Source organism: Hippocampus guttulatus, chromosome 16, assembly GCF_054856545.1.
Source record: "Hippocampus guttulatus isolate MCC_2025c chromosome 16, RoL_Hgut_1.0, whole genome shotgun sequence".
NCBI lineage: Eukaryota > Metazoa > Chordata > Actinopteri > Syngnathiformes > Syngnathidae > Hippocampus > Hippocampus guttulatus.
The window spans coordinates 4,324,765-4,346,701 of record NC_141276.1 but is presented as its reverse complement, the minus strand read 5'-3'; the positions used below and the strand labels follow the sequence as shown (position 1 = coordinate 4,346,701).

Here is a 21,937-nt window from a genome sequence, read left to right as displayed (position 1 = left end):
GGGCTCCAGTCCTCCCGTGCCGCAATCATCCCTCAGGCTTGAATGAGCCGTTTTACCTCCAGAGAGGTCATGATCAAATGTTTATTTATTCATTGTGGGGGGCCAGTTGCATCAGAAACCAGTTAAGAAATTCTGGACACGACTTTTTCAACAGACGCGGCGGGATCCAAACCTTTGGCTCTAAAAATAATACAGCTCGTGCAAAGAGAATTTTCGCCACATGCAAAGGTCAGTTATTGACCATTGAGATGTTGCTGTCCTCAGGCGGAAGGTTTTGTTTTTTTTGTTTGTTTGTTTTTTTACGACAAGGAACACAAGTAGCCTCTTCCATCTGTCTTGCAAAGGAGGCCCCGCCTACTGACAAGCTACAGTAAAAAAGCAAACCCCCCCCCCAAAAACCAGGCCACGAAAAAAAAAAACATTCACCATATTATCATTCAAACATGAAAGGGACAGTATGTAAAAATAGATCGATTTTTCATACAATACATTGACCATTTCAGTGATTCTGCTCATTTTGTTTTTTGAGTTGGACATTCAATTTCTGAAGGCTGTGTCACAACGTTAAAATGCAAACGGATGTTTCAGTCGGACACGCCGAACTATCCTCACTAAGCTGTGCCATCAACGCGCGTACGGAATGCGGAATCTGTTTAGGAAAGTGCAGACGCATGGATAAAATATTCATAACCATGATCTTAGCACGCTGATCTGAATAGTGAAAGATGAATTGCGGGGGGGGGGGGGGGGGTGGACGACTGGACTTGATAAGTGTGTGTCTGCGTTTGAGAAAAGTGCGTGAGTGAGTATTTGCGAATGAATGAAAGGGCTCAGTGCTAACAACGGGTCGTGCTCGAGTGGGAAATGATTGTGCAGCACAGATGCCATGTGAATCTAGGCCAGTAGACAAAAAACAAAGCAATATTCTAGAATCCAGTTTGAAACTAAGTGTGTGTGGCGGGCGGGGATATAAACGTTTTTCAATGGCGTGAAGCATTGCCGAGTCTGAAGTCTTTCCGTATATTTCTTTTTTGTTCGATGCGTTTGCCCTTTCATCCTCATCAAGCTTTTACCATGACATTGCTGGATGCACAGCACTCACTCACTCACTCACTCACTCACTCACTCACTCACTCACTCACTCACTCACTCACTCACTCGCCTTGCTGCACGTTCTGATGCTCACTCCTTCTCACTCGCTCACACTCATATATTTCCCACACGTTGAAATATTTATCTGATGGTTGGGGTCGGTGGTGGTGGGTAGTTGAGGGGGAGGGGAGGTTTTTCGGGCTGCTGGCACGAAGGACGGATGGTGGCAGATGGTCCCGACTGAACACGCGTACGGTTCACACACACATATACCGTCAACAGTGACAAATCGGAGCCAGCGTATCATTCCTTCAAATTTACAAACAGTAAAAGGATTTAAAGACGTCCTGACTCGGAGCAGTTTCTTAAGATGTTTTGCTGAAATGGATATGAAAAAAAGAATATTAAAAAAAAAAAAGGGGGGGGGGGGAATATGAAGAAATCAATTCGTTTACAATTATTAATCCGGAAAATAAGACGTTGCAGAAAAAAATATAAGTTGCATCTTGCATGAGTCATACGCTTCTTCCTCAAGAAGTCACCCGTGAACTTCGCCAATGAAAATAGTCGCTCGCCCTGAAATTTCACCCAAAAGCCAAATATTCCGATCTTTTTGCGAGTAGTGCATCTGTTTCAAGCCTGCGGTAGTTAAAATTACAAATCGGTCGCCGGGGAGCTTTTTTCACACCGTGACAACGAAGGCGCTCTAAAGCTAGCTCGAAGCCCCGGTTGACATTCGCTGTCAAGTCACAACTAAAGCACAAATGATTGCGCGGTTGTCCACGCATCAGCACCACACACGGTCACGCACTACATCAGCCGCTTCCACGCCGTTCCCGTGAGTGGCCAAAAGGAGAGCCAACATCTTCCATCAAGCAGACGCAGATTAGTAGCGCCTCCTTTCTCGGATAACAGCTTGTCGCCATCCAACACGGGTCATGACGCAACACTTTGTCACCGTGCTCGCTCATAGACCTGCTTTGTTTTTGTTCGTACTATCAAGATGTGAGAGGGGAAATCATCAGGAGTTCATGTGGAACAGAGATGATGAAAATTGTCATGATGTTAAAATATTGCTGCGAGGGACCCGCTACTCCCATGTGACAATGTGAAGCTCTTTAATAGGTGAATATCTATGCCAGCAGCTGGTGTAAATGAAGCAAATTGACCACTCGTTATGTCGGAGCTCTCAGACCGGCTTTAGCGAGCATCTGTTGAGCCTCGGGAGCTCAACCTCAGCTTGCAATTTTAGACTGCTTTGGACGGAGTTACTGTCTTTCGTAGCAGTTTCATAGAAGATTTGTTTTATTTGACAACAAACTAAACAAAAAAGTTTTTAATATCGTTGCTAACAAAGTAAAATGGTGGGTGGTTACATCCCGATCCGGACTGATTTCAACCCCAATGCTGAACTTGACCATCCATCCATTTTCCGATCCGCTTATCCTCACAAGAGTTGCGGGACGTACTAGAACCTATCCCAGCTGTCTTCGGGTAGTAGGCGGGGTACACCCTGAACTGGTCGCCAGCCAATTGCAGGGCACACATAGACAAACAACCATTTACACTCACAAGCCCACCTATGGACAATTTAGAGCGTTCCATTTGCCCGCCACGCATGTTTTTGGGACATGGGAGGAAACCAGAGCACCCGGAGAAAACCCACACAGGCACGGGAAGAACATGCAAACCCCACACAGGAAGGCCGGAGCCGGAATCGAACCCGGCAGCTCTGCACTGTGAGGTCAACTCGCTAACCACTGGATCACCGGGCCGAGGTTTTGGGTCATCCGGAAAAAATCATGCTATTTACAAAAACACGTCTTAGAAATTGAAGAGAAGTGTGCCACTCAATGGACATGTCCCCGGTTTGAATCCAGCCCGCCGGCCAAATACTGCAGATATAGGCAAACCAATGTGGTGCTTTCATTGATAGGTGAGGAAGAAGGTCTGAAAGAGGCTGTCACAACACAGCTGGCATTCAAGAATCTCCACTTAGGTCACGCTAAACGGGTTGCATTTAAACAGCTCCTCAAACTCCCTCTCCAGTGCCGCTTAATTCAAGGTGCCATGGGAGAAACGTTAACGACATTTTCTTCTCGCTCGATGATATTTCAGCATAACCACGGGGGAACTGGGAATTTAACTTGCAATCTTTCAAATCCGAGACAGCCGCTAACTGAGCCAAACCTTTTGTGTGTTTCCTCGCCATCTTTTTTTTTTTTTTGTCATCCCGCAATTACCGCTGTTGGCCAGCATCTCTGCATTGCTTTCACACAAAAAGACTGCAGAGATCACAGCAAATAGGCACATTGACAAAGAGAGTTTGCAAGGGTTGATGATGGGTTTTCTCCCGTTTCCGTGTTTAAAGCCTGCAGCAAAGCAAATAAAGCAGCATGCCGTCCTCCCGTGACAAGTTGTTGCTGTCCTCTCTTCCAAAACATCATCAGCGAATCATTGTCAACTACAAGCTCCTGGCATGGAGGGAGTGACTCCAGTTGTGAAACATGACTGTGGTATGGATTGCACCGCAACAACTGATAGGCTGAAACTGAAGACGGTGCATGATGATAACGTGGAGGAGTGAGTTCGTGTGAATCTGTCCCAAGGGTTGTCCCCCCTTGAGATCTTTGCATAATCCCTCCTGTTGGATACAGAAATCAATACGGAGGTTGTGCCTTGGAATGCGGAGCTGGCGGAGGTGGACCAAGCGACCCTGTTGAATACGGGATCAGAAAGACGGTGCACCATAAGATGACATAATGCACATGGAGCACAGCCATCGATCCATTTTCGGAACCGCTTGTCCTCATTCGGTGCTGGGGGGGCCCTATGGACGAAAGGCGGGGTGCCACCCTGGTCTGGCTGCTGGCCAATCGCAGGGTACATATAGACAAACAACTGCGTGTGGACATTTTAGTCTTCGTTGATGCAAACGCGAATGTGGGAGGAAGACGCGGTACTTGGAGAAAACGCATGCAAGCACAGGGGCGACGCACAAAAGAAAGACGGGAGCGGAGATTTGAACCCCATTCGCCCACGGTATGAAATTAAAAATGACGGCAAGAGAAATAATTGTAACCTGTATTCAAAGAGTATGTTTGGCACAAACGCAACTTATTACATTGCTTGTGTGTGTGTGTGTGTGTAGTATGACAAAAAAAAACTGGCATTTGAGGAGAGTTGCGTTGATGTTTTATGGGCCAATGTACAATTTTTGAATATATTCTCCAAAAGAAAGAGGGACAATAGAATTCATCTATTCCAGCAGGTAACCGTGTGGCTTTTCTTTACTTGACTAATCACATGCGCTGTAACAGAACTAACGACCCGCCAAATTCGCTCCATAATTCAATTGACCTGAGGCGTCGACGTAAATTAATTCGGTCACCAAAGCCCAAAGTGTGTTGGCCTCTCTGAATATCGAGGTCAAAACGCTTAAACGGCGCTAATGGCTCTGGCCATTAGCCCTTCTTAACTGGAAAGGAACTAAATCAAGTGAAAACCTTCACTGACGTTTGTCAAAATGTTCGGGGCTGTATCTATTTGTTTGTCCGAGTGAATTTTGCGAGCCGTTTCTGAAACGACGACGATTCATTTGGCTTCTTGCCCGACCCGGTCACTTCTTCTCTGGTGAAAAAAAACTGTCATAAGGTTGGAGGTGCTGCCATCTAGTGGTGAACACTTATTTAAACTGCTCCGCTACAGTCAACATTTCTACTTTGAAAAATAAGTCGAGTGATCTAATTTACACTTGAAATGTAAAGCCGCCCCCCTCCAGTGTGTCGTCATTAGTGGAGGAACGCAGTTTTTGCAAACAACGATGCAAACAATCCATTTTGCCCTGCTTTGCTGCTCTGCCTTCAGCCGATGTCAAAAAAGGAGACTTGTTTTTTTTTTTTTGCTTATTTCTATGTGGCTCAGCAAACACCAGCCTCACTTAGTCTTTGATTCCGCTCTCACCATGTGTGCGCGCGTACGTGTGTGTGTGTGTGTGTGTGTGTGTGTGAATGTTTGTTTGTCTGCTGCATAATATGCATCGGCTCTCGGGAGCACCCCCGACAGACAGAGCGATGGATCCCTTGAATTATGACTAACGTAGCTCAATACAGTTCTGATAAACTCCAGATTACAGAGAAACAAGGCAGTGGGTTTGCAAGGTAGGCGGTCATTATTCAGGCCTCCCGGGCCTGCCTCTTTTACTGATTTTCCTCTCTCCCTCTCTTCCGCCCTGGTACGCCACTGATCTGTGATTGCAATTGATCGGAGACGGCTTATCAATCCTCCACGAGCAACCATCGGGAACGCGTCGGGAAGGAAGCTTCCAGTCGGAGATAAATACAAGGGGGCGAAATAAACGCAGGGTTTTGGAGGGAGAAATGCGGGCACAAAGTCACTCGGAAAAAAGCCGTGGGTCCAAGGCGGCTTCACTTCCATTCCCCACGTCGCTCCTGAATTCGAGTGGGCGTGGCCAGTGATTGATAGCAAAGGTTTTAGGAGGGGATGGCACTATTGACTGCGGTGAGAGCAAATTTACAACTCTCTAAGAGACTCCATACATGTTGGCAGGAAAGAGTCATATTGTATTCTAAGGCTCATGTACATATGATTGATTACTGATCAGGGCTAATGTCCGATTGGCAAATGCCTCTTGTGTTTGACTCACTCAACACTGAATCCTCATTTTCCTTTTAGCACTTAAAAAAAAAAACCCAAACATCATCACCTCTCTTTATGTCAGTTTTGAAACCCAAGGAGGTAGCATTTTAATTATTCATGATTGCATTGCAAACTATCAATAAGAAGGTTTGATGTCTACTCGAGGAGCAATTGACAACTCCCCAGAGCGCTTCATAGCAGCTTTGTTTTTTTTATTTGTTTCCATGTCAGTGTATTCGACTCAAACGCTGCATATACACGTGAAGACGCTTTCACCGGGCACGCACTTTTTTGGAATCACATTTAAAAGCTAGTCCATTACAAATATAATAATGCTGTATTTTGATGGACACTGATTCAAACATAATCTGAATATTGTGGTTGGAGTTTGCATCGGTGTGTGACTGCACTGTCTTCTACGGAGCCGTTTGTAACATTTTAACATATTAAAGGAAAATTGTTGAACCAACTCAGTGTGTTTCTGTTGCTCCAACTCTGTGCAACGGCAATGATAAAGACATCCATCTATTTTCGACAGTCCTCATTAATCTTCCTTCATATTTCTAATGTCTCAAGACAACACTCTCTTTTCACTTCATCTGGTCCATGTGCAGTGTCGTATGCATCATGTCACCAAAGCAGCACAGAGACTACCTGTTATCATTGAGAAAGGTCGAATGGCGTTTTACGAGTTTGAAGACAACCTGCGATGCTAATTAGAGAACGCACCTTGTTTGAACATATCCATTTAATCGAATGATTTTGATTATTTTTATGTTTTCTAGGGTTACCATCATTGTTGTCATGTCTTTTTTTATAAGTCTGTTGAGCTGCAATGTTTGCTTTTCATTGATTAATGTTTTTTAATTGCATTTGGTATAGAGATTTTGTTTTTCTTTGCTTGATTATTTTTTTATTTCATAAAATTTTATTGGACTCGCATGCTGTTTAAACTCATCAACAATTTTTTTTTTCCACGCGTGGATATTAAACAGACAACCATTCACACAACCACCACTGAGTGGGAACTGAACCCGCACTGCCTGCACCAAATACAGGGCGTGTAGTGAATCTAGTATTGAATCTTAGAAGACTGTGCCAGTGTACCTAATGGAACGTCCTTCCACATTCGTTGGACTGCAACCGTGTTGAACTATAAATACATGCTACTGTGTCCCTCCCCAATCCCCAAATGACTAATGTGATCAGAATGTGTTTGCTCTAATATGATCAAGCACGCATGTGCATAATCAAGCATGCAATCTCCCCAGCATTAGGGAAAGAGGGGGGGGGGGGGGGGGTGCACAGCCCGCCAACGTGCTGGCTCAGCACTGTGCGCTCTCCATGGTCCTGAACTTCCTCAGTCAGTATATGGACAACATATATTGTATGTCACCATTTTATAATCAAAACAATCCAAGCAGAGGCACGTTTAAGCTATTCTTGGAGCTCAGATCTTTTTGCTTGCCTGCCCGTCCAAAATGTGTGGGCGGTCAGTATCTGCGTGCACCGGACACTGTTGCTGCCGTTGTCGGGAATCTCTCACTCTCACTCACTAACTGACATGCACACAATCTCGCACAGACACAGGAGTGCTCAAAGCAGCTGACACCCAAGCCCTCATTGCAGGTGAAGCGTGTGTGTGTGTGCGTGTGCGCAAATCATCACCGCTGTTGAGCTCTGGCCATTCACCCTCAAACACACACACGCATACTCACTCACTGGCAGTTTTATCCCCTGCGTGATTCCTCCCACGACTCTAAATCCCTCTTGCACATCTGTCCATGGCGCAGCCCGTCCAATCTTTCTTTCGCTGCACCGCCCCCCCTTCCTAAGACCCCCTCCCCACCCCTCTAGTCCCATCCCACCCATTCGCAACCCCCTGCCAGACTCATTCCTTTCCTGACTTTAAATCAATGCTCGTTTTAACCATGCCAAAATCGCCTTGCGGTGCACAGCATCAACTAGAGCAAAGAAGAAGGAACAAGCCCACATGGGTCAGTCGCCAACACTGTTCGGATGCTTAACGCTGAACCCACGCTGCTGTCAATCAGGATGAAAAATAACCAAACACTGCAGGAAGATCGCTCAAGTCAGCAGAGAGAGAAGTCTCAAGTGCAGGTGCATGATCCCTCTTACAGAAATCATCATTGTAATGCTTTATATCATTTCAAAGGGTACAGGGTGGTCATATTAAGATGGAATAGATCTGACAACAGTACCTTGGCTTGTTTCCTCTCCAAACTGTGCGTCCATTTGGCTGAAGCTGGAAAAAAAAAAAGAGGGAAGATTATTCTCTTTTTCTCATCTCCGCTGTAACGTCGCAGGCTCAGCAGTAGCGGCAGCGCGGCGGTATCGAGGATGACTGCGAGAGAGGGAGAGCGAGAGAAAGAGAGAGAGAGAGAGAGCGAGGGAAAGAGTTGCATCACAATGGAAGTCTGTCTCCCTTTCTTAGTCTCGCACCCTCCCAAACAAAAAGAAAAATATCCTATTTAGATATGAACAGATGTGTCGATTACGTACTCTTGCATAATCTATAAGCGCCAACACAACAAACGTAGCAATCTGCCTTTAAATAGACGATAATGCTCAGTTACTGATACGGTTGAAAAGGTATGAAGTAATTGTGGCTATTGCTAGTGTCAAACTAAAGGCCAAGGGGACAGACAGGATTTTTTAAAATTATTATATCATGTTATGTATTTATGAAATCTATTATGATATCATCTATTAATATTAAATATGTATTATACATTATGACTCATTCTCTCTGTAATTAACTCCTCCCTGTCCACTGGCTCTGTCCCCCCTGTCCTCTCACTCGCCTCTGTGACACCTGTCCTCAAAAAACTAAATTTTGACCCTGACATCCCACAAAACTATTGTCCCATTTCAAAAAAAACCTTTTCAATCCAGCTTCTGATTCCATCACAGAAACAGCCCTTCTTCAAGTCGCCCACTCCCTCAACATTCTCATCTTACTTAACCTCAGTGCCGCTTTTGATGCAATAAATCACTCCATCCTCCTCACCCGCCTTGCGTCTTCCCTTAACATCACCGGCACTGCTCTCTCTTGGTTAAAATCTGACCTCACCGACCGCCACCACTTCATCATCAGCATGAATAAATCTCAGTCCAACACAGCCCCTGTCCCCCAAGGTGTCCCGCAAGGCTCAATGCAGAGACATCTGATTTTGTAGATTGTAAATGTCCCATTCAGTGAATTTGGCTAATTTCCCTCAGCCCACCTGATGATTCGTCATGGCACATTAAAGTGCCACGGCGCAGTGGCAGAGAAAAATAATTTAGAATTATATATCATAAAAGGAATTTCAATCTGCTCGTTCCCACGCTGAAGAAAAGGAACACGCTGAAGGTGTGATCATAGTCAATTAACACTCCCTCGTCCTCATTTCTCACTCAGTACTTTCTCGCTCACAGCAGCAGGCGTGCACGCGCAAAGGAATATGTGCACAGCTCATTAACTCACCCTCGCTCCCTCTCCATCGTTTTTCTCTTCCACGGGAAGACTGTTTGCTCCAGAGACTGACACGGCATTGAAACACTCATTAATATTTGCTCATTATCAGTGCTTCGAGTGTGAAACAATAGCACAATGTCTTGTCTTGGCATGACGCTCGACAAAGCTGTTATCTATCACGCTACTGCAAGGACGTGTGGTCATGTGTGATGAGGTGCGAAATGGTATCGAACACAATGGGAGACTTTGTGTGTCTCATAGAGCCGTGATATAATAGCCATGATTTCATTTCTCCCATCAACGGTAGTTTATTACTGCTGGCCTGACTGTCCCCTGCATTGATCAAACCTAAGAGACGTACACACCGTCCAAAAAGCTAAGACAAACAGCATTTATAACTTGGAAAATCATGCTCTAATAATCCCAGCTGCATCCGCTGCGAGATGCTCGGTGCATTCGCTGCGGCAGTGTAGCCCAGGAAGACAATCACAAGACAGAAACAACGACTGAAAGCCCATATGAGTCAAGCGGCAAATGTTCCTCTTTGGTCATCCGCTACTTTTGTGCATTTGGAACATTTAATCCTCTGGCATTATTTTTTGATGAGCACAGCACCTTATCAGACATGTCATGTTTTTCCAAGCATTTTGGGATTACTGGTGCGTGACAAAACAGAAATCGCTTCAATTTTCAGAAAATTGGCCAAGAGACTAAGGTTCTTCAAGATTTCAGATCATATTGTTCATAGGTAAAGCAGAACCATCCATCCATTTCTTCATTTTCAATACAATGTATGCTCTTCTGGATCCCTGGAGCTGGAGCATTGAGCACCTGACTTCAGGCAAAATACACTACACCCTAGATTGATCACCAGCCAATCACACGGCACATATTGGGCTCTGTTTTTATAGATGCGGCAGTGCTGGGATATGCCTCTTCAGTGGCTGCGCATGGCTGTCCAGGTTATGCATAGTGGGTGCGTCAGAAGCCAAGATGGGAGAATTGCCACAGCTTGAAGGTGCACATTAAAAGGGAATGAGAGGAGCTGCTTTGATTGGTTGCAAATGGACTTGGCTATGTTCATGCCCACAGCGGCGCAAACCTCCCATTTTCAAATAAGCCGTCGTGTGAGCGGCTGTGAAGTTACCAACACCCAATCTAACCTGCCTCGGCACAGATTTAGACCATGCACCACACCGGTCACAAAAATCGGGGCCATTGAGAGAACCTTTCACAATCATATTCATACCGGACAGTGTTGAATTGATATTAATTACTTGATGGCTGTTTTTTCAATCTAAAATTGTTTGTACTTTCATAGCCCAATGCAAATTTTCATTGCATTGGGCGATGACTGCATATGATATTTGACTCAGCAATATTCAGCTTTGGGGTCAAATTTGAAAATGTTTTTGTTCAAGTCATGGATCAAACACCTGTTGTGAATTTTATCAATTCCTTATGAGAGAACTTACTGGTATTAGAACACTGGTGGACCGCAGGTGTTCCAAATCCAATCCTCGAGGGCCTCTATCCTCTTGCTTGCTTAAAGTAGGTCCAATTAAGTCCATCAGTTAATGTTATTGCACATTTTAGGTCCATTCTGGCTTTGCAAAGCATAAGATATCCCTTATCATAGTAGATATCAAATACTGCACACAATATACTGCTGTCAGAGACAAGCTGAATACAATGAACTCAGTACAGGTTTAATGTCAGGGCAAGTGAAGGAGGCAGGAACCAAAGGCCGTCAGAGAAACCAAACCAAGGGCTACTGCAGGGTCGGACACAACAGTGAAGACTGGCAGGTGTGCAGTTGAGACAGGTGCAATGATTGGGGAGATGGCCAGCCCACACTGGATTAAGGGAAGGGTAACCAAAAACAGGACAGAGGGAGGGTCCACACAGTGGAACACTGCGGACTGACACAATGGATTCTAACACACATTTTGTAGTATAGGGCAGTATAAGACCCAGTATCAGCGCAACTGAGATATTTCTTCCATCTAGTGGTGATTGTTGATATTATAACTGAAAAGTCGAACCCTGTGTATTTGCAGTTCAACCCCCACGGATTTGCATACCCAGAGATTTTTTTTCCCCCCAATATTTTTTTTTTCATATTTCAGGTTTTTTACTGTTCCTCGAAGGATACACAATTTGCTCAACTCGTCTGCAGGCACGTTCACTTGTGACGGCAGAATTGTTTACCGCACGAGGCGTTTCAGCAGAGCGGTCTCACGACTCTCGTGCTGCGAGTGTGTTGCCATGGTTACCGAGTGTAGTAGTGTGAAGAGAAGCCAAGAGACTCGTACCAACACTGTGCTCTTGTCTCCTTACCATCTCGGACTTGATGTCACTTGCCTGGCATGATTATTTGGAGAGTTTGAAAATGTGTCTGGACAATGTTTGCGCTGGCGCCACTCAGCGACTAGCCTGCTGCAGTCTAGTATGGATGAGAATACTGAAGTATGTACTGTACCGTTCAACTTCGGTTGGAAGGTGCTTAAAGTCCTGTTGCATCATTCCTCATCCGCTGATGGAGAGAGTGGAATTTGAAGGAATCCAACGGTGGAATTTTATCTCATGTCGGTCAAAACAAGAGTTGCAAGAAAAATGTTGCCTATTCAGTTCTTATTTGATACCTAGAGATGTTATTCTAAATTGTCCCCGTCACAAACAGACAGCTTGTAGGTTATCCAAAATATGTGCACCTTTCAGTCACATGGAGTGCATTTCGTCTCCACTTCCAAGTAAAAACACAAACAGAGAACTCGCTCCCCAACCCTAGAAAGTATGTGTTATAAAGGGTTAGGTGGTCGTTTAAAGCCCTAGTGGAACGAATGTAATGTAAATGATGTCTTGAGCGTGTCAACACTGGCCATGTGAGCCGTGTTCACGTGCATGGACACACACAAGAGAACTTGGACACCAATGGGACTCGATCGGCTCTCAGGTGGACATGACACTGAGGGCCAGCTGATGCTTGCGGATGTTATGAATCCATAATCATCAGCATCACCGTCTTTGATATGTTCAAAGTCGCCCTGCGGTGCGCTCATGCATATGACTGGACTGATCATTATTTAATTCAGCCTGCTTGTGCCATTGCAGATGCAATTCCATGTTGCAATGTGGGAATAAAAAGCTCACAAACACACACGTTCATCATCCCGTTTTCTCACCAGACACCAGCCTGTGGCCAGTTTCTCAATTAAATGAGATGATATGCAAGCGCTGTGTGAAAAACGATAGCCTGTCAGATATGATGATGCTTTAATGGACAATCGATACCGGGGTGAGGTGTTGCGTGACGGGAGCACGGTGTTACAGGTGTGTAAAACTAGCAGAGTGATGGTCTGGGTTTTAGGGCTACTAAAGGGAACATGTGAATCACACACTGTTCATAAATCAGGGCAGCTGTCGTTTTTCAGCTCTTTTCTGACACCTAGCGGTAACCACAGCAAATTACGTCAGTGTTGCTGTTGCGGGGTTTTTTTCGTAAGCCACTGTGTCTTTCAAGACAGCTAACACGTAAAAATGCTCTTGAAGCCTGCCAAATAAATGTTACTGTGACTGAGGAGCGAGTGTAAATTAATAGCATTCAGGGAGGAACTTCGACAATGACAGCTTGAATGATTCCCAAAAATCAAATAACAATAGCGGCTATTCGTATTGACTGCTGTGTGATGGGCTTCCACCGGATGACGATGAAAGAACTCATTTGAAAAAAGTAATGATAAAAAAAGAATAAAAATAAAACGGAATCCCTTGCAACAAACCTCACAAATTGAAACACTGCCGCACTGGATGACGTCATGCAAACGCAATTCTGAGTCAAAATATTTTACGATACATCATTTATCAGCAGTGGACTCTCAATTATGTTTAGTCACTTCATAATTCCCGTCCTACTCTGCCACTGCCTTTACCTGCTCGTGCAAAGAGCTCATTATTGTCACTTTATTTATTTGCTATTCAGGAAAGTGCTTCATGATGCCATGATGTTGACTTTGACTTGATTTATTATTAATAATATTAAAACCAAAAAAATTACACATTTTGGAGGTACCAGATTTTCTTTGGACAGAAAGGAGTACAGGGCGGAGGAAACAACACAGAGAAAATAGGGAAATGCGTAGGGAAATGCCTTCCATTTTTCAGTGTGACGGTGTACAGTGTTTTGGTTTTGTCAGTCCTTTGCCTTGCAAAGTAAGACGTACTTCGGAAGGGAAATGTCACCTAAGGCACAAATGTTTTACATTGCGAAGCGTCTGCTTGTTTTATTTAGCCGGGCACCTCGTTGTGTTCATTGAAGACCCAGCACCCACTCTCAACAAATCATGCAAAAGGGGACAAGCAAAGCACCGAATGATGTGTCATGACATATTGAGAAAGATAAAACTGTTGAAGTATCGCATACGTCAAGTCATGTGCTGGTGGGTATACATTTACAAAGCGTGGAAAAATAAGCACAATGAGTTGTTGGAATATTTTGTTGGATGCGATATTGGCGACACAAATGCATAGACTGTGTGTACATCACACCCACAGCAATTAAATGTGTAAATGGTTCAAAGCGGAAAGGGATATCGCTGATCTGCATCCTTTTTCCAACCGTCTTCAGTTTTTTACACTCTCTCTTTCCTCCTCGGCCATGTCAATGTCCTCAGACACCGACGGCACATCTTGCTGTTAAAAGAACACGGTTCGTATTCATTTCACCTTTATCGGTTAGTGTATCGCAAAACGGCCACCTGCTGTAACCGTCACAATGCGAAGCACACCTTGCATCCTCTAACGCAGGGGTGTCAAACTCATTTTTGTCGCGGGCCACATTGTAGTGACCGTTGATGTAACATTTGAAGTGGCTGTATATCAATATCAGCTATTTGCGTATGAGTTATGTACACTTACCACAGAACCATCTTCTACCTTGTTGAATGAACATGTCAGCCATTTCTTGTACTCCTCCCTAACCTAAATGCAATAAATGGAATCCGACTTTTACAAGACCCAAAAAATTTTACAAGCACTTTTAACATGAAAGCGAAAGGGTTTTTTTTTTTTTTTTTTTGGATCAGTCGCCAGATGCAAAGTATATAATCAGTCATCGGTGGGGTCTGACCTCCTTGTTGAGCACACAGTGTACAATGAAGAGGAAGGTTCCCTGCTGGGAGTTCAGAAGGATGAAGAGGACATGGAAGAAAAGATTGCTCTGGTATAGTCCAAGAATCCACGGACAGCCCAAGATGACAAACTGCGCCACGATCTTAAAAATAATCAACCTGAAAAAAAAAAAAAAAAAAGTAAATAAGTGTGTCCAAAAAAATTCTGAAAGTTTGTAAAGGTATCCTATATTTCAAGTTGTTCGGTCTAAAAGTTTAGAAGCAGCATTCCATTTCATTCACTTTGTTCTTCATCAATGCCAATGATGACAAGCTCGGTGACAAATCCCTCCCTGTCTAGTTTTGCAAACCAAGCATTAGTCAGTGTTTGGAAGTGTCTAATTCCTGGAATACAAAATCACCTTGTGTCTCTGGACTGCGAGACGTCGCTTCTCATGTCGGCCAGAGTAGGTCTTAAACTCCATAACGTAGCACAGAACAAGATGACGTTAAGCTGGTGGAAGGAGCGCAAGTCCCACTGAACTTGGAATCACATCGGCGATATCTCAAAAGACGTTTATTTTGAGAGCTAAGTATGCGATTCGGGGGTTTGCTTCAGAGAAGCACTCACTGCAAGGACAGTAATGACAGGTCCCGATCCAGCCCAGTTGAAGTTACGCTCTTGCGATAGCCAGCAGCTGAAATTCACGCCGACATTAGCCTGTCTTCTCTTGTATGCCACTATTACACATGACTCTTGAATAAACACACGTGGGTCCGTATTTCACTGCTCATGCGACTCACTCCTCGGAAATTGTGGCTCCATACCCATCGGAGTACACCAGCGCGGAAACACCCACGATCACAAACGGAACACCGTAGCCGATCGAGTAGAGCGAGAGCCTGGGAAGTCCATCTCTCTGGATCACCTGCACCCTGGAGAGCTTGCGGACCAGCAGGTGTAGCTGCAAGGCCTCCAGCAGCATCCACACAAAGCTTGCGACCACAAAGAAGTGGAGGAGTCCCGCTATGACGGTGCAGGCCAGCTGTGGAGACATCGGGAATAGCCATCAGGAGAGTCGTCAAACGTTGACAACAAGGCACCGAACATCCCCCATCTCCAATAAATTATTACATTTTGATCTGAGTGGAATGAATTATGGCCATTTCGAAACAGGAGTCGGTTTTTGCGCTTCCGTTTGAAAGCGACGAAATAATCAGGAAGAGCCTACTAGAACAGCTGGAAATTCTGGGGTGTCAATCAGAGGCCCAGGTGTGCCTCATTTAACAGGAACGCGACTGGTTAATTGTGAGCCACATCTCCATTATGACGGGGTGTGCATACTTACGCAACCGCATTATTTCAAAGGACAAAAACAGAATCGGGGTGTGTAGACTTCCATCCATCCATTTTCTGATCCACTTATCCTTACAAGGGTCGCGGGGGGGGGGGGGGGCTGGAACCTATCCCAGCTGTCTTCGGGTAGTAGGTGGGGGACACCCTGAACCGGTTGCTAGCCAATCGCGGGGCACACAAAGACGAACAACCATCTGCGCTCACACTCACACCTGCGCACAATTTGGAGTGTTCAATCACCCTGCCATGCATGTTTTTGGAATGTGGGACGAAACCGGAGTACCCGGAGAAAACCCACGCAGGCCCAGGGGGAACATGCAAACTCCACACAGGGAGGCCGGAGCTGAAATTTAACCCGGTACCTCTGCACTGTGAGGTTGACGCGCTAATCACTGGGCCACAGGGCTGCGGTGTGTAGACCCTTTTTTTTTTTTTAACACCCACGTTATGCGAACTTGGTGAATGCAGCATACATGAATTGCAAAGATGTCTTTTTCCGCATCTGGCCACGTCTGCTGCATGTGATATACTGCAGGTCTGTCTTTCGATGTACCTCATGTTGGACATATCTGTCGTTCCACAACAGCAGGAGATGGGACAAGGACAGGTTGAGACACAGGTGAAGCCGTGCCGTGTTGTTGATTTTGGGGTTCCAGCTACACAGCAGAAAAGTGAGGATGGCCAACGCAAAGAAGAAGAGGCCGACGATGACGCACATTCGGTTCAGCCACTCTAGAAAAGAATCTTCCGCCGGCGGCTGAGAGAGAAAGGAAACACCCGGTCAAAACCGGCCAACGTCAACATTTGCTGTCAATCTTTCACAAATGGTCAACGGTCACACCTCGCCGATCTGTAGGATGAGGGCGAATGTGGAGAGATGAGAGCAGCTGCAAACTGTGAAGTTTTCATTGGAGCGCGCAACCCAGCATCCGTCCACTGACCATCTCATTGTCTTGCTCGTCTCTTCCTTTTCCGTCTCCTCTCTTTTGTCCTCCCAGTAGACACAAGTCACCAAACCGGATTCGGGCAACATCTGATGAAACGAGAATCACCACGCCACACCGAAAGGTTAGCAAACATTCCGCGGCGTCTACGATAAGAAGCGGCTTCGAACGAGACACGGAACCCTCTTGTGTTGAATGGTGAAGTTGACGGGCTCGCTGAGGTTGGAGTTGTTGACGGAGGGTAAGACGGCCGTGATCACGTCCGAGTACATCTCCGTCCGGTTCTCGGTTTGGAAATAACGATGACTGAGAAGACTCTCCAGACCTCGGAGTGTCATAAAGGCCACCGCGGCGGAACCTGGTGAAAAACCACAAAGAAGCAAACCGCCGGATGACAACTCATTGAAGCGAAGGTTATGGCACGGGATAAAATAGTTGACCTTGCAATTTCATTAGGATGAGAAACATGAGGGAAGAAAATTATTCTTTTTGTGATCTGATAAGAGCAGTGGAAATCACTCCCCCTTTTCCTCGACAAGTCCGTTTTCGATAATCGACACTCAAATTTATTTCTATCCAGTCAAAAGGGTCACAAATGACTTTGTCTGACCATATGAAGTGACATTTGTCCAAAACGCTCGAACCGTGTTCAGAATCTGATTCGATCCCAATCTCACCGTTGTTGTTTTTTGCCAGACTTTCGAGGTTAATGTCCATGCTGTTTCCATTTACGAAGAGGCGAGAGCCACTTTGGTCACCGCTGCCAGGCCCAATCGTCTCAAGGGTTAACGCTATAGCACACAAAAAGGTTTGGAATATATTCGCTCCGTCAAACAACGTGCAGTAGAATGCCGTGAAGGCGAGAATTTCGTACCCACTGTCGAACTGTTGACGGTGGTCGTGCTTTCATTCCGGCCCGGCGACACCATGGCGCTCACAAGGCGATCCGAAATGGCCAGGATCTTACTTCCCGTCTCTCCATCTCCTTCGCTGCTCACCTTGACGGCCTCGGCCCGCGGCCCGACACCCGAGACCTCCTGTCGCACATGTCGACAGCAAAAAGCCGGTTGCAAAGCGTCAAGAAGGTTTTCCGGCAAAAACTGAAGCTGGCTGAATTGTGGAACTCGTACCATCGATGCCGAAAAGCTGTTGGCCACTGTCTGGGGAGAGAAAAGCAAAAAACTTAAGAGGGTAGGAGTCACCAATATCATTACAAATACAAAGCTGGTCACGAGCTACGATTTGAAATTGTCATAAAAATGCTGACGGATGGATGCTGTCACCAACTTTACAAAAACATGTCGCTTTACTAACTGGCACTGGTAAAACGATATTTGTGTTGTTCAGAAGTTGTTGGTCCATGTTGTCGAGAAACGTTCTCTCTTTTGTCCGGCCCTGTTAACAAACGTAAGCAAATTTGAACTCATATAAACGGTGTTCAGCATACATGAACGACTACGATTGTATCATCCTTAACTTCCCTTACCACCGGAGGAATGATCGTATTGAGAATATCCCGAAGACCTGTGGTCAGGATCATCGAAAATCACCATAGTCTCGAGGAGTATCATGATGACATTGCAGTGTGATTCCAAGCTTACTTTTACAAAAGGAGACCCCAACAATCCATAAAATCCCAGTCGAAGGGTAAAAGCCATCTGGACAGGAACAATAGAATGTCCCGGGCGCATTAGTACACACGGTTTGAGAACCGCATATATCAGGTGCCTCACTGCACTCATCTACATCTGTAACCCAAAAAAAAAAAAAATTGTACATTAAAATACATAAATAAATAAATTTGATATGTAGTTCAGAGCTCGTCAAGTGACATTTGACATGTTGCACGCATACCTGCGCAAGGGTTGGCATCGCTGGCAATCACTTCCGGGTTGTTGAGCCGGTAACCATGGAAACAGGTGCAAAGATAGGAGCCCGCGGAGTTTGTGCAGTTGGAATCAGGACCACAGATTGTGGCATCTTCGCTGCACTCGTCGATATCTGACAAGCAGAAATTGCACACACAGGCAAAAAAAAAGTGTGGGAGGGGGGCAGAGGGGTTCATCTGGATACCATGAGTAACACGCATCCACCCGGATATCAAAGTAAGAACGACTAATTCGGCTTACTACTGGAAAGTGGATTTTATCGCTCCCCCCCCCCCCCCCTCCTCCCACAGCGTAAAGGTTTACCAAGACAAATGTTTTCGGTGCTGGGTGGCTTCTCCTCCTCAGTTGGGGAGAAGCCCACTTGACACACGCAGGTATAAAGGCCGGGTGTGTTGATGCATTCCGAGTGCGGACCACAGAGCAACGGATCCAAGCATTCGTCAATATCTGATAATGAAACAAAAAAAAGGATTGTGAGGAAAATTGTATGGTCACATTTTAGTTCTAAAATAAAGCAAGCTTAACATTGGATGGATTATTGATCAAAAATTCTGCTTCACGGATCGGTTCCAAAAGACTTTAAGACCACAAGTGAAAACGAATAACATGGACAATTTGAAGAGAAAGATTGTAATGTCACAAGAATAGTCTCAGTCTCCCGGGAAACATTGAATTATCGGGAAAGACATTTGGTTGATGATGGCTCAAACTCGAGGCGAGAGATGATTTCGGTCCACAGACAGACAATGACGGGGTTGATGTGACATTTTTGATTGATTGCAACTTACACGATAACGATGTACTGTACCTCACGTCTAAATATCGACGTTACGGGTTTTTTTTGTTTTGTTTAACAATGGAATGCAACTTTTTAGAGGGTCATAATGGAACAAAAAACAATAAATTGTAACTGCTCATGTCTCATTTCCAAGTAAAAGGCACTCAATTCACGCCATGGTTTGAATGATTTTCTTTTATAATTTACTTGCACATTTCAATACAGATGAAACAGTCAAACAACAACGACAACAACGATAATAATAATAATAACAATAAAAATCATGCAATACCTTGGCAAATAGGAGTGGCATTTCTCATGTTCTGGTAACCATCATTGCACTGACATTGATAACTTCCTGCCTCATTCAAACACGTCCCATCATCACCACACACGTTTTCAAGACACTCGTCAATATCTTGCAGGGGAAAAAAAAAAAAAAAAAAAAAGGAGAGAAAGAGACTGGATCAGCTTTTACTTGTAGAATCACGGTATGTGAATTACAAAAAAAAAAAAAAGCATTTGCAAACAGTACCTATGCATGCGTTCTCGCCTCCAGGCGGTTGTTGCGGATTTGTTGCGTTGTATCCGACCAGACAGCGACAAGTGTATGCTCCGATTGTGTTATTACAATCGGAATTACTTCCACAAACATCTCCCGTGCACTCGTCGATATCTAGTGAAAGATATACAGACATGTCATGGAAATGCCATTTGACATTTTTAATTTACTTGTCGCCCCCCCCCCCCCCTCCCCACCAGACCCCCTCCAACTAATAAACAACGAAAAACTAAAACAAGCATGCTGAGATGCCTTTATTTACCGGTACAGCCGTACAAATCCATTGTGGGCAGATGACTTGGGAGTAATTCGTACCCGGTCACGCAAGTGCAGCCTCCATCGCTGTTGCACCGAGCGAGTGGCCCACAAGAATCGTTTCTACAAACAGAATGGTCTGGGGAAAAAAAAAGCACACAGACACATGATCAAACAAAGAAAATGAACACAACAATGATGTGAAACGTTAAAAGTTTGGACTATCTTACAGGTTATAAAGCCAGAAGTGGACACTGGGTGACCTCTTGGTTTTAATATGTAGAATTCTCCCGGACAGAATACCACATCCACTACGAAGCTGGAAGTGTCACACGATCCACCGTGAACATACGCAGTCCCCGTGTATGCCGTTGCGGATTCCTCGGTCGGATATGCAAACGAAAAACGGGTCGGGTACTGGAAACCACCACGAGGTCCTGAGTGGCAGCCTTCCACGATTCTGTCCCCACCGATTCCAGTGAAGCGTGACCACTGACTCGAAAGGTGGCCGTCGTCGCGCGGATAGCCGCTGAAGGACGAAGATGTGAAGGCCACGTTGCGAGACGGTTCGGTCACGTTGACGTAGTTGTCACAAGAACCTGTGTGAGATCGTAAGACGTCGTGATGCTTGCATCTCATCCCGGTGGCAAACGCAAAGTATCGTTGGACCTACCGGGAGGGAAAACGCAATGTCCGGGGATGAAGAATGATCCTTGGAAAAAAGAAAAACGGTAATTACAGGCCACATAGACAGACAACTAATCACGCTTGCATTCACGCTGCGACTGAGTGGAAACTGAAGCCACGGTGTCTGCACCATCTTCTGGGCCGCTTATCCTCCCGAGGGTAGCTGGAGCCTACCCCGGCTGACTTTCGGGGACACCCTGGAGGGGTCCCCAGTCAATCACAAGGGCAGATGCAGGCAAACACTTTAAATTGCATACATGACAATTTCATCAATACATGCAGTTCCCGATATTTGAAGGAAACCCACAGAATGGGAGAACAAAAATCCAGTTGAGGAAGGCTGAAACGGATTCGAGTGACATCACTGCAATCACTGTATTTGAACTCACGATGTTCCGCATTGACACCTCACGAACCCCGCAGGTCATTTCAAGTGTCTCGCGATCATGATCAAACAATATCATATCAACCAAATGAACTCACCCAGGAGAAGCGCAAAGGCGCAGCGGTTCATGATGACAAGGAAACGCAGCTGTAAAGCTCAGCGACTCAAAAGACGTTTGATAAAGCAGCCAGCAGCTGCGCTCTCGGTGTCTTGTCCCGATGCAAAAACCAATGCAAATGTATCTGGTCGTGATTTAAGACAGTCTAGTTAAGAGGCAAGGTTCGGGGAGGTGGTACTTTTTTTTAAAAAAAATTACTGAGGGTTTTTGTGGCGATGGTGGCAAATGATGGAAGATGTAAAAATGTCATAAAGACGGAACAACGAAAAAGAAAAGAAATATATTATTTGTGATCTTGTATGCACATATCCATCCATTTTACGATCCGCTTTATCCTCACAACGGTCGCGGGGCGTGCTGGAGCCTATCCCAGCTGTCTTTGGGCAGTCGGCGGGGGACGGACACCCTGAACCGGTTTCCAGCCAATCGCAGGGCACACAGAGATGAACAAACATCCGCGCTCACACCCCACACCAAGAGGCAATTATGAGGGTTCAATCAGCCTGCCATGCATGTTTTTGGAATGTGGGAGGAAACCGGAGTACCCGGAGAAGCAGTTTATTTGAATTAAGTGTGCACATTTACATTGAAAAAAAAGAGCATTTTAAAACTATTTTTTATA

The 21,937-nt window shown here is 45.2% G+C and overlaps 2 protein-coding genes across 2 annotated transcripts in view; both read right to left on the bottom strand.

Moving 5' to 3' along the window:
• elfn2b (extracellular leucine-rich repeat and fibronectin type III domain containing 2b) overlaps positions 1-8,102 on the bottom strand; it is a 41,539-nt gene extending 33,437 nt beyond the window's left edge. The window contains exon 1 of the mRNA XM_086133878.1: positions 7,974-8,102. The gene's annotated coding sequence lies outside the window, so the exon portion shown is untranslated. The remainder of the gene's footprint in view (positions 1-7,973) is intronic.
• A 5,208-nt stretch (positions 8,103-13,310) lies between these two features.
• Positions 13,311-21,326, bottom strand: LOC147192600 (uncharacterized). Its single transcript, XM_086132893.1, has 23 exons — positions 21,296-21,326; positions 20,799-20,837; positions 20,356-20,724; positions 20,133-20,264; positions 19,844-19,984; positions 19,601-19,726; positions 18,834-18,977; positions 18,496-18,642; positions 18,243-18,389; positions 18,128-18,165; positions 17,956-18,036; positions 17,772-17,801; positions 17,516-17,678; positions 17,319-17,432; positions 16,824-16,999; positions 16,539-16,730; positions 16,251-16,454; positions 15,145-15,386; positions 14,972-15,038; positions 14,763-14,854; positions 14,361-14,520; positions 14,150-14,212; positions 13,311-13,924 (listed from the first exon to the last, which is right to left on the bottom strand). Exons 1-23 carry the CDS (start codon positions 21,324-21,326, stop codon positions 13,856-13,858), a joined length of 2,967 nt encoding a protein of 988 aa, XP_085989019.1. The 3' UTR covers positions 13,311-13,855.
• Between the last annotated feature and the right edge of the window lie 611 nt (positions 21,327-21,937).